Below are 17,970 nucleotides of genomic sequence, written 5' to 3' on the forward strand. Positions count from 1 at the left end.
GTGGTCATACAAAGGCGAAAGAGAATCACCCCAAAGTAAAACCAGTTCCATAAAATGTTTTAATGGTAAAACGTTTCCCCAACATTTTAAATGTAAACACAGCTTAAATCCAGCAGTACATCGATTGCCTCACCTCAGTTGACCTACCCTGCATAACGTTCTATAGCTAGAGCTCGACCACAACTCAAAACACACGATAACGTCAAGCAGAGTGTGTGTCTGTGTGTGTGCGTGTCTGTGTGTGTGTATGTGGGAGAACTGACAAGATATCTTTCTGATAACATAAATCGTTTAAAGTGGTTAAGCTGGTGTCATGGAGTCTGTTTGGATGGATCATGGGTGTGTGAGATTATTTTATAGTAATGACATGTCTTGTCATTAATATTTATTACAATGTGTGTAGTTTTTTCTAAACGTTTTGGATACACAACACAGACATCTTCAGTTCCGTTTCTCGTTTCATTTCACAATATTCAGATATTCTTATGAATATTCATGTCTTCTTATGAATATTCACATAAAATGTATATTGCTGTGACTTTTTTTCTTCCACAGTGCTTTCTGTTTCCCATTTTGTTACCGTCATTTTTGTTTGAATTCATTTTTTAGCACATTTCCCCTATTCCTAAAATAACTACGTCATATATAAAACAAATCTACTGCCATAATCACTGTCTACATATCAATGGGTGGACAAACATCCTGGTTTTGTAACAAAGACTAGAACATGCATTTGCCTCTAGGGTTGTGTTTGGTTTTTTCCTAACAACAACAACATCAACAGACAAGACAGACAGCGGCCAGAAGGGACATATTTGTGATTAACTATTAACTATTAATTAAGTGGCTTTCTGTCCAAGATTGATCTAGCAATGGCAATTCTTCAAAGGAAATCAGTACAAATACAATCAATTACACAATTAATCGTTTTTTTTCATTGGTGAATTACAAAAAATTAACATTCTTTAGTTTAGTTTCACTTTCAGTTCAGCTCATCTGATCAATGACAGCTTGTGCTTATTTTTTATCAAGTGTGTTTGTGTATGTGTGTATATGTGCGTCTTTGTGTGTGTGTGTGTGTGTGTGACAGACACACAGACAAGGCTTTAGTGCTGTTGGCCTACACACTGCGTGTGTTGCAAAGGCATCTTTATAAAACGCTGTTTTTAAGTTATGTGTGTACATGGCTCATGTCTCATGATTGCCCGCATGTCATAACAATCTTAAGTACATATTTTGGCTCTTCTTTAGTCCATCGAATCACACCAGTAAGCCTCTGATGGCCATCTCCCCTACACTTTATTTTATAGTCGACACGGCGAGTCGATCTGTCCTCACTTGGTCATGAAGCTTAACATTTTTGGTGGACTGAAAATACGTGTCAACGAATCAAATTGCATACTTGGCATCCATCATGGAGAAAGGGCCCCACGATGTGACTTACTAGTCCCTTTGGTGTGTCTGAAGTAATGCACATACCTAAGCCCTCATTGCTCTTGCGGTGGTGCGCATATAAATAATAAATGGGAATAGTTTAATATGAATGACAAATAACATTTCTAATATCGTTTCTTTTGCTTTCTTTGTTTAGCATTGGCCTTCATTTGTCCTATCTCTCGCCAAAGCATGATGGCCTATTTGACCGTGATGGTGAAACGCACCGGTTGCCTACCTGACGACAACAGCGTGTACACAGGATATTGAGGGCCCTGCAATGAATGCAAAACTTGAATGTCACAAACGTGGGGCACTGCATCAAATATCGCGGTCAACCGAAATTTTGAACCCGAATGCAGGACAGGCCAGCCACTTGGGACACGCCCCTTTTCTTGTCGGCCATGCATGTAAACTGGTGGTTCAAAGGTAACCGAACGTAAACACCGAAATACTGTCTAGCACTACAACGTCTGAGCCAACCACAACTCATGCAGTAATCGATGTCTCAACAACTCAAGTTTAGCTCACTCAAATACTGCATGATGATTAGCACAGTCCCCACAAAGAGTATCCCTTAGAGTGTGTGTGTGGGAATGTGTGTGAGACATTTCTGTATTCATGCATACTTGTACTTGAGTGTGTCCTTATTTCAATGTCAGTTTTCAGTGCGATTTGTGTGTGTGTGTGTGTGTGTGTGTGTGTGTGTGTGTGTGTGGCAGTGTGTGTGCGTGTTACTGTGCGTGTGTGCGTGCGTTACAGGAGCCTTCCTAGGACCACGCCCTCTCGGCTGCGGGCCTCTCCGCGGAGGATCTCCAGGAAGCCCAGCTTGGTGAGGAACTCCATCCGCTGGCGGTCGGTGGGCTGGACCTCACAGAACACCCCCTGGGAACCTACACGCACACACACACACCAAAACACACACACACACACACACATCAAAACACACACATCAAAACAAACACACACACACACACACAGATGCATACCAAAACTCACACCAAAACAAACACAGACACACACCAAAACAAACAGAGTTAATAAAATTGTCTGAGGGAAGTTTAGTGTCTCCTCATCTCAGGGCTGAGGTTACTCAAGTCATACTGTTAAGAAAATACACACACCTGACACACACAACTGACACACACACACCTGACACACACACACCTGACACACACACACACACCTGACACACACACACTTAACACACACCTGACACACACACACCTGACGCGCACACACACCTGACACACACACACCTGACAAACACACCCGACACACACACCTAACACTCACCCGACACACACACCTGGCACACACACCTGACACACCTGACACACGTTGGGGGTCTCACCGTTGGCCTTGAGTGCGGCCAGCAGGGCGGTGAGCAGGGTGCGGCTCACGCTGGCGTCCACCAGCTGGGGCAGGGCGTCCAGACGCAGCTGGGAGGGGAAGTGGTGGAGCAGGGAGTCCGGGTACTCCCCCTGGTCCTCCTCCATCAGCAGGAGCAGGTCCTGGGGGAGGGGGGGGGGGGGGGGGAGAGAAGGAGGGAGGGAGGGGGAGGGGGGAGAGAAGGGGAGAGGAGGGGGGAGGAGGGAGGGAGGGGGAGTGGAGGGAGAGAAGGGGGGAGGAGAGAGGGAGGGAGGGAGGGAAGGATTGGGGGAGAAGGAGGGAGGGAGGAGGGGGGGAGAGAAGGGGGGGGGGGAGAGAGGAAGGGAGGGAGGAAGGGATGGGAGAGAAGGGGGGAGAAGGAAGGATTGAGAGGAAGGGGAAGAGGGGAAATAAGATTGGGGGGTGAGGGATGGAGAGGGGGAGGGGGGGGGGATTAAGAGGTCAGGTGAGTGTGGGTCAGAGTTCAGAGACATCCGGACATCTTTACAGTTACAGATTATCGATCAGAATGAGGATTGATAAGGATTCATCCATCATATTTTTTAATTTAATTGAACTAATACAATTTATTTCAGACACATCAATAAGAAAAATAAAAAAAGCCTATTACATAATTCAATTGATGCCTGAAAAGGAGTAGGAAGAAGTATAAAACATATTTAATCCTACCCCCATTTCCAATGCTCAATAATTTATATCTATAACATTATGTTTTCCATCATCAATCAGTGTGTCATTATCTACAGTATATTCCTCCATTCCCCCCCACCCCCCCCCCACCCCTCCACTCACCTGTGTGTGCGCGGGCACCGCCGAGGGCCCGGTCCGGGGGCCCGGGTACTTGTCCCTCATGGCGGGCATCCAGGTTGCGTGGCAGCGCTTGATGAAGGCGCGGACGTCCTGCACGCCCATCACGCAGCCGCACACGCCCAGCTCGTCCTCCAGCACGAAGCTGTACTCCGGGCACAGGGCCAGGCAGGCGCCCAGGCACCTGGGGGGTTGGGGAGAGGGAGGTGCCCCGTAGGCTAGTTGAGTCTTGTAAAGGGAAAAATTCCATTTTCCCACTGTCTCCCTAACTGCCCCTCCGTGGCAATTGTCGGCATATGCCTTTTCCTGGACCCCCATGGGGATGGTCAAGGGTCAAAGGCTCCAACTGTGAAGGCATGGCTACTCCTCCCTCTGATACAGACATGAGGGTTTCCATCTATGATTGACCAACATATGGTTAACCAACGCTATCGTTCTATTGGGGAGCAGAGATGTTCTCAGCATCCTCACAACACTGTATAACAAGCCCTTGCTTTTGCCCATGCTTTGGACGTCTCCTTGCCAAGCAAATAAAGAGACGCAGGGCGAATTACCCTGATTGTTATGAGTTTGGATGACTCTTTATTCTTAAACAGTTTAGACAGAAACGATTGACGTGATCCAAAATTCCCTCCACAGTCTATTTCAAGGTAAGCCACACCCCCCCCTGCTTGAGCTGGTCCCCGCCCACTATCACATTTTTTTAAATGAGTTCTCGCCGACTTCTGGTACACTGTTTTATGTAAGGGGTTGGGCTGTAGGTCACATCGCGAGGTCACCTCGCCGTGACTGCCGCCATTTTGGAAGCATAGGAGCGTTGGAATGTCAGTAATTGGTTTGGTAGTCGGTGGTATTTTGGTCATTGTTTAGTAATTAATTTGGCGTTGTTGTTTTGACAGTGTTTCACATGCGCGTCGTGACAGTATAATCACAATCTTTTGTGACTAGTTTACGGTATATTAAGGTTTATTTACTTTCAACCACACACACACACACACACACCTGTCGCCGGTGACATCAGGATGGGTCGAGTTGGAGTCCTTACCCCCCTGGGTTCTGAGGTGCAGCTGTCGCACCATACGGTATAACTCCACCTAACACACACACGGCACACACACACACACACACACACACACACACACACACACACACATTGAAGTATGACGTTAAACTGCAGTCGAGGAACAGATCGACCCAAACAATCAAAGTCATAGTGCATTATGGGTAAGAACGATAATTACAAGCGTGAATGTGAATGTGTGTGTATGAGTTTGTGCAGAGAGAGAGAGAGAGAGAGAGAGGGGGCGAGAGACCTTGTCCTTGCTGTGGTAGGGCCTGACGTTGTAGAGGCGGGAGGTGGGGAAGAGAGGAGGAGGGTGAGTGAACAGCTCAGTGCTGCTCCCTATTGGAAGGAGCATCTACACACACACACAGATACAGGCACGCACACACACACACACACACACACACACACAGATACAGGCACGCACACACACACACACACACACACAGATACAGGCAAGCACACACACACACACACACAGATACAGGCACACACACGCACACACACACACACACACACACACACACACACACAGTCAACGGTTGTCACAGTTCTGTTTGAAGTTGGAGCGGGAAAATTAGAATAGATTAAGGGGAACCACACACAAACACACACACACACACACACACACACAAACCTGCACTTCCCCCGAGACCCCGCCCTTGAACACCCACGGTTCCGAATCTACTCCAAGTAGCTCCGCCCCTGTCGTCGTCCCACACCCTATCAGAGACGAGAGACAGGTCAGGTGACATGGCTCTACAGGGGAGAGGCGGAGCCTTATAGAGTACCCCTATCTAAGAAAAACATACGCAAAAACTCATTCATACCCATTGTCATAAACAGCTTAAATAAACGATGAACAAAACAGTCACTTTACACTTTACACATATCCACAGCTTTCATCTTGTTTATTTTTACAGTTTTTAACATTTATACATGTTTTAAGATCTATACACACTATGTGTGCTCTCTGAAATCAATGTTGTATGACTGCTTATCAGTGCATTGTCCTGTTTGTATGTCGAGCCACGTCAAAGATGATTTTCTGTTACGACAGACTTTCCTGAATCTGAGCCTCATGTCTACTCACAGTGGAAGCAGTTCTTCCAGGAGCCCAGAGTGGAGCTGTCTCCCAGAACCCGGCCGTCTGGAGGGAGACCAGGTCATCGTCAGATCGCCTTTAACAAACCTCTCAATGTCTGAAGATAGACGGCTATCTGTCTGTCTGTAGCAATGTTTAATATATAGAATAGTTCAAAAGTAAGATTGCAAGTACAATGAAAGAGCCCCACAATATACAAATATAAATATATGTATAAATGGATGTTTATTAAAATACAGGCAGGGATGTGTTTAATCCTATTATACATATGTACATCCCTCTTCTCATCTTTCCATCCTGTCTAACAATCCATCCATCTATCCATCCGTCTGTCCGTCCATCTACCTGTCCATCCATCCTTCCATGCAGCCTGAGGTCCTCGCTGGATCAAACCACACACAACACGCATCACATTCTGTCTAACCATACACAACACGCATCACATCCTGTCTCACCACACACAAAACGCATCACATCCTGTCTCACCACACACAACACGCATCACATTCTGTCTCACCACACACAACACGCATCACATCCTGTCTCACCACACACAACACGCATCACATCCTGTCTCACCACACACAACACGCATCACATTCTGTCTCACCACACACAACACGCATCACATCCTGTCCCGCCCCTCACCACACACAACACGCATCACATCCTGTCCCGCCTCACGCATCACATCCTGTCCCGCCCCTCACCCAGCCAGCAGACGAAGGCCTTGGCCACCAGCGCGGTGTTCCTCAGGTCCCAGACGTAGGGGTAGAGGTCGTACAGCACGGCGCGGTTGACCCCACCCACCACGCTGCAGTGGAGCTCGGCGATGTCCTCGCAGAGCGCCATCAGCCGGGACGCCCGGCCACGCCACTCCTCCACCTGGAGGTAGAGCAGGTTGATTCGTAACCGGAAGGTTGCTAGTTCGATCCCCGGCTCCTCCTAGCTGAGTGTCGAGGGGTCCGGGGGCCAGACGTCAGGGTTTCCCCTTGGTGTGTGAATGTGTGTATTAAGCTTTGGATAAAAAATGTCTGCTAAATGTACTACTTGCTTTGATCTTTATAACGGATGATGATTCATTCATCTAGAGGACGGCTTTATCCGAAGCGACCTTCAAAGAGACTTCAGAGCTTATCTCTCTGAAGTACTCTCTACATTTTCAACGTCATTTGACAGATACTACTCCAAAGCAATTTGCAGTGAATTCAGATGCAGGTCATGAATGAGTAGGTGAGGCTTTTTGACGATACTAAATTATATTAATCAGATCTAAACTACTATATTCTAATATAATTCAATCCAGTAGATTACACTGAGCTAGTGAGATTATATTGTGAGATTGTAGACTAACCATATCTAATCTAATATATAAACTAATCTAACATAATCACCTCTAATTAACAATTCGAATAACCTAATATTATACAACATCATTTAACATAAACAACACCAAAAAATGGGTTTAACATTTAATGTTATGTAACCTACTATAATCCCCTCTAGCCCCCCCCCCCCCCCCCTACCTTCTGCTGGGCGGTCTTCTTCCCGTTGAGGCTGACCAGGTGGCAGTTGGACTTGAGCCAGGTGAGGTCCTGCAACAGCCGCTGGGCGGCCGGCCCGTGCTCGTGGGGCAGGTAGTGGAGGCCCACCAGGAGCCGGACCTGGGCCTCGCTTAGCAGGCCCTTCCCGCCGCAGGGCACCCGGCCCTGGGCCTTGTGCTTGAGGCCTTCCCCCGGGGGCCTCTTCGCCTCGCCCTCGCTCCCGCTCTCTCCCCCCTTGGCGGGGGAGGTGGGGGGGGAGCCGGAGCTCAGCGGGAACATGGGGAGGGGCTTGGCCTGGGGCTTGGCCCGGTCGGGGGTCTTGGCGCGGGAGGTGGGGGTGGTGCTCTGACGGCCTGTGAGGGGGGAGACGAACGGGGGTTGGGGGAGGGGCTACACCTTTCACCGGGAGCTGTGGTGTCTCCGCTTCGCCGATTTATAGGAACACATTGTTTTACACGCGCTGATTTTACCAACCCGTCGATTCAAGTGGGATCCCTGGCGCCAGGGATCCCACTTGAATCGACGGGTTGGTAAAATCAGCGCGTGTAAAACAACGTGTTCCTATGAGTGCATGGGTGAATCATCATCGTGTTCTGTGTTCTGCGTCTTGTTTTGTGGGTCTTTGTTGCCTATGCACTGTCGTGAGCACACCGAAGCAAATCCCTCGCAACTTGTACAGAGTTGTACGGCAATAGAGTGCGGAGTCTTGAACCTTGAATCTACGGCCAAGCGTTTTGCCCGTGAACGTGCCCCCTCGGTTATACTCAGGGCGAACGTCGGGTCAGTAATGCTCAAAGCTGCTACTCCGTGAATTAAAAGTACAACCATTTGGTTCTAATTGAATTTGTACTGAAGCCGTCGTTAAGCGTTTGACGTCGGCGGTGACGTCGGCGGTGACCTCACCTGGCTGCAGGGGCTGGTTGAGCTCTTCCATCCAATCACGGAGCGCCTCGGACAGAGCTCTGTCAGGACAGTAGTCAGGCTCGTCTGGAGGGCACACCCACACACACACACACACACACACACACACACACACACATACGTGCACGCGCATACACACATGCACACACACACGCACCCATACACACACACATAAATATTAATTTAATTTTTTTTGTGAAAGATATATTTGGCATGTGAGAGCTTTAAATGACCTCCCACACACGAAAGTGGCAGAGCTGTTGCTAAGCAACGCTGTCTGTTAAATAATCGACCGAGAAGTGGTCCCTGCGGGCTGAGAGAATCGTGCCGTTTCCTTTCCAAATTAAAACCTCACCTGTTCAGCCTTTCACACATCCTCTCATCCACATCCTCGACCTGTTTCCTCTCTCCCTCCCCCTGTTTCTCCCTAACCCTTAGCTTCTCAATCTCTCTCTCACCCTTTTTTTTCTACATCTTTCTCCCCCCCCCCCCCCCCCCCCCTACCGTCTCCCCCCTCCCCTCTCCCCCCCCCCCCCCCCCCCGTACCGTCTCCCCCCTCTCCCCCGGGGGAGGTCCGGTGCCAGGTCCCCAGGGTGTGCAGGGGGATGTAGTTGGCCTCGAACTCGCAGTTGGGGTTCAGCAGGAGGCCCCTGAGGTGGTTGCGGAGCTGCGGCTCCCGGCCCTTGAAGGGCCCCAGGAACAGGCGCCGCGAGTCGTAGTCGTTGGCGTGCAGGTTGTCCCAGATGAGGGGGGGCCGCTGCAGAACCGAGCCCACCTCCTCCAGACAGTCCACAGACAGGGTCCTGGAGATCACCTTACTGCCTGGATGTTCATATGCATTAATATATACATTAATATTACTACACATACACCTGGAGATCACCTTACTGCCTGGATGTTCATATGCATTAATATATACATTAATATTACTACACATACACCTGGAGATCACCTTACTGCCTGGATGTTCATATACATTAATATATACATTAATATTACTACACATACACCTGGAGATCACCTTACTGCCTGGATGTTCATATGCATTAATATATACATTAATATTAGTACACATACACCTGGAGATCACCTTACTGCCTGGATGTTCATATGCATTAATATATACATAAATATTACTACACATACACCTGGAGATCACCTTACTGCCTGGATGTTCATATGCATTAATATATACATTAATATTACTACACATACACCTGGAGATCACCTTACTGCCTGGATGTTCATATACATTAATATATACATAAATATTACTACACATACACCTGGAGATCACCTTAATGCCTGGATGGATCATGTTAATATACATTCATATAGACATTAATATTACTATATATAGTAAACACCTGGGCATAATCTCACTGCCTGTATTTATGATGTTAACATACATTCATAAACAATACTATTACTACATATAGCAGGCACCTAGATTTCCCCTTACTCTATGTATTATATACGTTAATATATCTATCTATCTATCTAACACTATCTGGCAGAGCTACGTTCCACGATCTGGAAGATTCTACGATCTCTTCGTGACTTGTTAAATAATTCATGATGTGTGCTTCTACATATTTCATTGTGTCTCGTTATGTAACACAAAACCGTGGTACGCAATTAGTCATCGTAACGGGTTGTATGTGTGTGTGTGTGTGTGTGTGTGTCCGTGCTTGCGTGTCATAGGACTATTTACGATTGCATCCTGTTATGGAGCAATATTAACGGTATACAATCAGTCAGCATAATTGGTTTGTGCGTATGTGTGTGTACGTGTGTGTGTGTGTATGTGTGTGTGTGTGTGTGTGTATGTGTGTGTGTGTATGTTCGTGTGTATGTGTGTGTGTGTGTGTGTGTGTGTGTGTCAGTGATCGCGTGTGTGTGTGCGTATGTGTGATGGTGATTTATGATTGTTGTGTGCACACTATGCGTATGAGTGTGATTGTGTGATCACGTGTGTGTGTGTGTGTGCGCGTCGGTGGCTGTGTCTCTCACCGGTCCATATGACTGAGACGTTGGGCTGCAGGTCGGCCCCCAGGGTCTGCAGGTAGGAGGACTTGGACACACAGGGGGAGCAGAGGGACCCGCAGTACTCTGGGGGTGGGAGGCGAGGAGGAGGAGAGAGGAGTTAAAAGAGGCTAGCTGACAAGATTATGTAGAAATTAGAAATTAAATACACAGCCCCTGGTTTAACTCATATTTATGGAGCGTATTTATGATATATGATATAGTGTAATATTACGTAATAATATATTATATTATTACATAATACTACACTTACATTACAGCAACATTTATGGAGCATGATTTGTTAAGCGTTCGTTGTTATCCAGACTTTGAATCTACATTAAATGTAGAAGGCTATCATGCATTCACGTGCATGAATATCCGAAAATGATATAACTACTTTTATTATTTGTTGCCTCGTACTTTGTTTCTGTTTGAGATTCCTACCTGTGGGGCAGAACAGGAAGACGGACGGCTCCCCCAGGAAGCGGTAGATCTCGTTGGCTACGGACACCTGAGCGTGGGCGAACGAGGAGAAGGCCTCGCTGTCGGCCTGACACATGGAGTGGTCGATGTCGTCGAACAGGATGGCAAACGCCTCGCACCCCAGGTCTGACACCTGGAGGGAGGGGGGGGGAAGGAGAGGGAGAGACACAGAGGGAGAGGGCGTGAGTGAGAGAGAGAGAGAGAGAGAGAGAGAGAGAGAGAGACGGGAAAGGGAAAGGGAAAGAGAGTAAAAGGGCACTATGGAGTGTGTGTCAGTGAATGTGTACATGTTGTGCATTTGTGTGTGTTTCTGTGCATGCTTGTATGTGTGTGTTTTTGTGTGCATGTGTGGGTGTCAGTCAATGTGTAAATGTTCGTGCCCTTTGTGTTTGTTTCTTTGTATGCTTAAGTGTGTGCGTGTGCATGCGCGTGTGTGTGTGTGTGTGTGTGTGTGTGTGTGTGTGTGTGTGTGTGTGTGTGTGTGTGTGTGTGTGTGTGCTCCACCTGCTTGAGCTTGCGCTTCAGCAGGGTGAGGTCGCAGGCGGAGGAGAAGACGATGTCCTGGCCGGGGGGACAGGGCGTAGACGAAGGTCACACCCCGCGACCGCGCCTCACTCACCAGAGTCCTCAGCTGGCCTGGAGGGGGGGGGGGGGGGGAAGAGAGGAGGTGAGGAGGAGGAGGGAGGGGAGAGGAGAGAGGAGAGAAGAGGTGAGGAGGAGGAGGGAGGGGAGAGGAGAGAGGAGAGAAGAGGTGAGGAGGAGGAGGGAGGGGAGAAGAGAGAGGAGGTGAGGAGGAGGAGGGAGGGGAGAGGAGAGAGGAGAGGAGGAGGTGGGGGGAGGAGGGGGTGGGAGGGAGGGAGAGAGGAGGTGAGAGAGGAGAGAGGAGGTGAGAGAGGAGAGAGGAGGTGAGGAGGAGGAGGGAGGGGAGAGGAGAGGAGGAGGTGAGGAGGAGGAGGGAGGGGAGAGGAGAGAGGAGAGGAGGAGGTGAGGAGGAGGGAGGGGAGAGGAGAGAGGAGGTGAGGAGGAGAGAGAAGGTGAGAGAGGAGAGAGGAGGTGAGGAGGAGGAGGGAGGGGTGGGAGGGAGGGAGAGAGGAGGAGAGAGGAGGTGAGAGAGGAGAGAGGAGGTGAGGAGGAGGAGGGAGGGGTGGGAGGGAGGGAGAGAGGAGGTGAGGAGGAGAGAGGAGGTGAGGAGGAGGAGGGAGGGGAGAGGAGAGAGGAGGTGAGGAGGAGGAGGGAGGGGAGAGGAGAGAGGAGGTGAGGAGGAGGAGGGAGGGGAGAGGAGAGAGGTGAGGAGGAGGTGGGGGGAGGAGGGGATGGGGGGATGGGAGAGGGGAGAGAGGAGGTGAGGAGTGGAAAGGACAGAAGACGGGAGTGTAGGTGGGGCGAGGGTGAGGGGAGGAGGAGGAGGTGGGAGTGGAGAGGGGAGGAGATAGGAGGGGAGGGGTGGAGGAGGGGGTGAGTCGAGGAAGAGAGAGAGGGAAGAGGAGGGGAGAGAGGAGCGAGGAGGTGGGGTGGGGAGGACATGGAGAGGGAGGGAGAGAGATCGAGGGCAGGGTGAGGAGAGGAGCTGGGCAGATAGACGGGCAGAGAGGTGGACGGACAGATAGATACAACTTTACCCTCTTCCTCTGGGGAGTACACCTCCCTCCATAACAGTCTGTGTTTGAGGTCGTCTTTAGGGCCGTACAAGTAGGTGTTCAAACCCCAGTGCTGCATCCTACCAGAGAGAGGGGGAGACGGATAGAGAGAGGGAGAGAGAAGTGGAGAGAGGAAGGGAGGAATTTTCATTTGAAATCCCCATCCTCAAGGGACACTCTTGAGGATGGGATATTCTGCCTGCATGTGAGTCTACTGTAGTGTTTCTATGCAGAGCCAGCTTTGCAGTGCAACTGACTGGATGTGTCAGTTATCCAGACAGCCTTAACGACTTCACTGTGGAGCTTCAGTGTACTATGTATTTATGTTTGTCTTGTAAGGTTGATTAACCAAAGGACATTTTTGAGTTCGATTTATTTATCGTTCATTTCAGTACTATATGTGTGGTTTGTAGTTTAAAATAAATTGTTTTATTTTTTGTATTCCATCGTAGTTTGATCAAGCATTTTTTGTTCCATTTTTCCTTTCCTTTTACATTTTCCGCTGCTCTGTTCTTAGTTGGCACTAGGGGGCGCTGTTTCAACACTGCACACACTTTGCATGCAGTTTGAGCGTTTTCTCATCTACAAATAGCCAGTCCTAATATAGACAAGTAAAGAAAACAAACAGTAGAGGAGATGGCCAGAGGAAGGGAAGTGAACGACAGATGGACGGAAGAAGTAAAAAATGAATCCCACTGTATTGATCCCTGAACTTCAACGGCCGCCTCTGTTACAGGAAATGACCTCATCCATAATAGAAACACAACACAGCACTAACAGTGAAACATGATTCAGGCGCACTCATGCACATTATAAATACACAATATGAACAACATGTAAGCATATGTAAACCTAAACACACACACACACACAGGTTCCTCTGTGTTGTGAAATGGATGAGTGCTTGACGTCGTGGTCTCCCGTGTGCCTCCTCCTACATATCCTGGACAGATGGTTTGAGGTCGCCCCCACAAAGCTGCTTGCCACCTACCTCTCGCCAACACAACAACAATTGCACACACACACACACACACACACACACACACACACCAACACACACAGACTCACGATCACACACAGTCATACACACACACGATCATACACGCACACATGATCATATACACATGCACACACGATCATACACCCACACACACATGATCGCACACACACACACACGATCATACACACACACACACACACACACAATCGCACTTACATCATACAAACACACGATCATACACACAAACACTCACGCACTGTCACACAGACACACCGTCCATCACACACAAAATTATCATACACACAAAAAGTATCACACGCACCCAGAGTCACACACAATCATGAACATGTACTAACACGCACACACACACACACACAAACTATTACAAATCATACAAATACACAAACACACACACACTTCAACCAGCATGCTGTTCCCAAAAGCATGTCATGCGATGACTGTACAAATGCCAACTGCTGCCTCCACATTGTGATCCAAAGTGGTCTTAAACTCGTATTTAATTCAAGCTTCAGCCTACACACTCACTTCAAGCTGTTTTTACTTCATCTTACCTCCACAGATGTGAAGGCAAAGTAAAGTTAACGCGGCTGATTTATAACAAGCATTGGCCGAGCCATGTTAAATGTTGGATGTAGCCAGGGTAAACAGCCCTGGCATCCTGGGTAGACATTAGTCAGGGTGCATTCTGGGTAAACAAGTGATGATCAATGACATGGGTCCCAGCAGGGGGGATCCGTCTGCTGCTAATTAGTGAGAGTCATCTCATCATCCGTGACTAAGCTGAGGTGATTGTGACCGGTGTTACATCACACCTCAACCAGGAACCAACCAGAACCACAGGCCGGCCCCCATTGACCGATCACGCCATAAAAGTTTCTGGATTACATAAATTTGTTCACAAAGATTTGAAACGGTAAAGTGTGTTACGCAGAGCTATAATAAGACACGACAGGTGCAGCGAAATTGCATGCGTGTGCAGCCTCAGTCAACTCTAGTGCAGAACTGAACCTCTTTATTATACCATACTGTATCAATAATTCATATTCATATCATCACAATCATCTCCAATAGTCTATATTCTGGAGAATACAGTCTAATCTCATTCCAAACTTGTAATAATTAGAATTCGAAATTTCTGAGGCAGCCCATTGATTGGCTGTCACCCATGGGACTGTGTGGCTATGCCTTGCAGGATGAATCCTTTTCAAACCACTGCAACATGAAGCAAGGAAGAGGAGCGGTGGTTTGAATTCAGCTGGGGGCTGGAGCTCAGTGAAGGAGTGGCTCTGACCCAGACGTATCGGGAGACTACAGTCTATACTGCTGGACATATTACTCCCGGTGGGAGACAACAACGCTGACATAGGGAGGTCGCGTCAGACACCATGTGGGTCACACACAAACACACAGCAGAGAAGACTCCCTTGCCTAGACGGGTGGTTTATCGATTTTAGAGACCAAGCTTACCATTGGAAGAGAACTCTCCTCTGGTCCATAGACCACGGCCTCCCATAGAACCCTGTGGGACAGAGACACACACATGGTCAGCACCCTCAGTCCACCACACAGACACTCAGCTGTCCTGCGCTGGAACGAAAGCAGCTCTACTTTATTCACTTCCATCGCATCTTCTATTTATAGACTCAGCTACATCTCCAGGGCCCCTCCTTCTTCTTACTGTTTTCTTAATAGAGCGGCAGTATAGTGTGTGTGTTTGTTTGTGTGTGTTTGTGAGAGGGTGTGAGAGTATGCATCCGAATGTGTGTGTGTGTGTGTGTATGTGTGTGCATATGGTTTAAATAAAGGCTGCAGCTGGGTGTGAGTGTCTGTTTGTTGCTGCATAGATATATATATATATGTAACTAGGTCAAAGCAAAGTGGGTTTTATACTTTATATGCTTCAAGTAGCGATTGAGTAATCCCCTCGTGAGCCCTGCAGCAGTGTGTGTTGGCATGCCTGCTAATTTGGACAGTATTGTGTTATAGTGTGTGTTTGTGTGTGTGTGTTTCCTGCAGTTTGCCCAAATACGATTTAACTTGAAAGCAATGCAGGTACAAAGAAATACAAACGTGTTTGTTTGTGTGTGTGTGTGTGACAGCAAATTGTTATTGGTAGTGATTCATATTTTATTCATCCTCATGAGACATCAAAACATGTTGTTTACCTTCATCACCAACCAGATCCTCAGATAACTAACAGTACCACTAGTAGATAACCACTAGCAACACTTTACAGAGTGAATGGCTAATTAAAGAGAATAGATGATGTTGTAAGCAGAAAGCTTGCAACATTTTTGTAAAAAAATAAATTGTAATAATCAACCAATGCTTAGGCCATAGTTCCCATCATATATGATAACAATACATTATAATAAAAAAATTCTTCATCAACCCCATCACCAACACACCCACACACCAGTCACCAAAGCAGTGTTTTAATAAGCCCCCTTTTCTGAATCAGATGGTTCTGGGTGCGTTCCGTCAGGTCTACTGTACGTTACAAACCGGACCGATCCCGCGTCAACATCGTCTCAAAGATGTTCAATATTAAATCCGATCTCAAATACGCACTCATACACACACACACGTCTCCTCGGACGCCTGCATTGCAGAAACCAGTGCAATAATTTTCGCCAAATATGTGGGTCAAACGTTCGGTCTACGGGCTTAATAAAAAAAAACATCTTCCCCCAAGAGGAGGAAAAAAGCACATGATCTCGGAGGCAGGGGGAAGGTACCCGGGCACTCTTACCTTCCACCACACCACAAAGAAACTGGCTTCTCTCCTCCATCTCTGCTAATTACAGCTGACTCCACTTGCTCCGTTTACGCTTCGCCTTACGAGCAGGGCAAGATAACAACACGCTAGATGACGCCGGGCACGGCGTTCATGGTCCTCGTCGGTCTATCCTCTCCTCTTTCCTTCTCCTCCTCCTCCTCCTCCTCCACCGCCGTACGTGGTCCTTCTCTCCCCTGTGGTCGAGGCTGCGCAGGCGCACCCGCGTCCCACGCTTGCTCCGATGTCCACATGCAAAGGTGCGTGTGGAAGACGCACTGGAGAAACGAAGGGTTATCTCGGGTTTAATCGGTTATTAAACCCTGAAGTTAGACTTGTGTCACTAGTAGGGCTACAGTGATGTAGGAATGCAGCAAAATGAATGCAATGTACATTATTACGTGGTAGCATGGCATCTCGACATCCAAATTATACCTGACTATATATATTATTACTTTATATACTTTGCCATTATATAACTATTGAATACATTTACATTCCTTCGGATAGTTGTCAACAAGAGACTACGATATATATACCAGTGACAATGTTATTAGATTGAGTATTTTTTAAATAGTTCATTATTTATCTATAGTGTTCCTAAATAGACTGCAGTAAAGATTAGATTGAAGACCATGTATTGAGAAGTTGAGGACTGCATCCAGGGGTCAGGGAGTTCATTGTGATTCTACAAATAGTGCGCCGTAATTACGCCCATAGACGCGCAGAGCAAATGAAAGACGGCTGAAAAGACCGATTAGATTCAACCGATCGTGAACTGATAGGAGGTATTAAGTTGCAGTGGAAATAACACATCTCATCACGTCAATATATGCAATTTATTGCACGTATTGATGATATAGACGAAGAATATCTAGTGATTTACCTTAACATAATCTATCGTAAACAACACAGTACTTCCGCGGAGGGAGTTTAGTTGTTTAGCGTTCTCTTGGCAACACCTCTGTTCAGTCTGAGGTCACCAACGACGGTGAGATATGGGTCTTGTTTTGTATTAAATCTTTACTATTATTATTACCATTACAACGGCTAGGTGTTTTTGTCCAGCGTACATTCACGTGTGGTGTGGTTGTGTATTTTCATGTAACACGCACTGATTTGAAAGCGCAGCAGCAGTCAGCAAAACTGCATAGCCCATAGTTTAGTTTAACAGTGTGTGCGCATGCGTATGTATAAATATGTATCAGATGGCCCCTAAGAAAAAGAAGTCTGGAAAAAAGTCGCCCCCTAAAAAGTTTGGAGAGGGAAAGAACGCTGAACAAGACCGTGCCAGAGAAGCTCTGCTGCACATCGAGTAAGCCATCTGTCTATGATGAATATAGTGTTATATTATCCGTTGTGTGTCCATTGTGTTTTCCTTTGCTGAAGCAACACTTTTCAGTTTTTGTGTATCACCTACAGGTATGAAAAACTGAGGGATATGTGGAACAACTTGAAGAACAGAAAAGAATGGTTGTATCCTTCATTATTCAACCTAAATAACAATATAACAAATACAAGGCCATTGATGGATGACTGATCCATAGTGTACCACAGTGTATATTAATAACTATTTACATCATATATTGCTTTTGAATTCTGGGATATTATTTGATTCAACATGCGTTCATAAGTGATAACTTAACCTTAAATTCCAGGATTTGTGAAAATCAGTCTTTACAAAGAGAAGTGGATCAGACTCGTCTGGAGAGTGTCAGTAACAATTACACACTGAAGACTTAGTTACACACTGAAGACT

The 17,970-nt window shown here is 47.3% G+C and overlaps 1 protein-coding gene across 1 annotated transcript; it reads right to left on the minus strand.

The window, feature by feature from the left end:
* Positions 1-2,190: 2,190 nt before the first annotated feature.
* On the minus strand, positions 2,191-16,227 carry LOC307091166 (protein O-GlcNAcase; the record flags this gene model as incomplete). The annotated part of the gene is given in 18 exon segments (XM_079758081.1): positions 2,191-2,327; positions 2,789-2,948; positions 3,619-3,817; positions 4,636-4,727; positions 4,947-5,051; positions 5,334-5,419; positions 5,790-5,846; positions 6,512-6,686; positions 7,328-7,698; positions 8,249-8,332; positions 8,813-9,088; positions 10,280-10,378; positions 10,739-10,910; positions 11,282-11,347; positions 11,349-11,413; positions 12,397-12,494; positions 14,903-14,954; positions 16,188-16,227. Coding segments are annotated over 18 exon segments (2,334 nt in total).
* Between the last annotated feature and the right edge of the window lie 1,743 nt (positions 16,228-17,970).

Source organism: Pollachius pollachius (assembly GCF_949987615.1).
Source record: "Pollachius pollachius genome assembly, chromosome: 20".
Taxonomy (NCBI): Eukaryota; Metazoa; Chordata; class Actinopteri; order Gadiformes; family Gadidae; genus Pollachius; species Pollachius pollachius.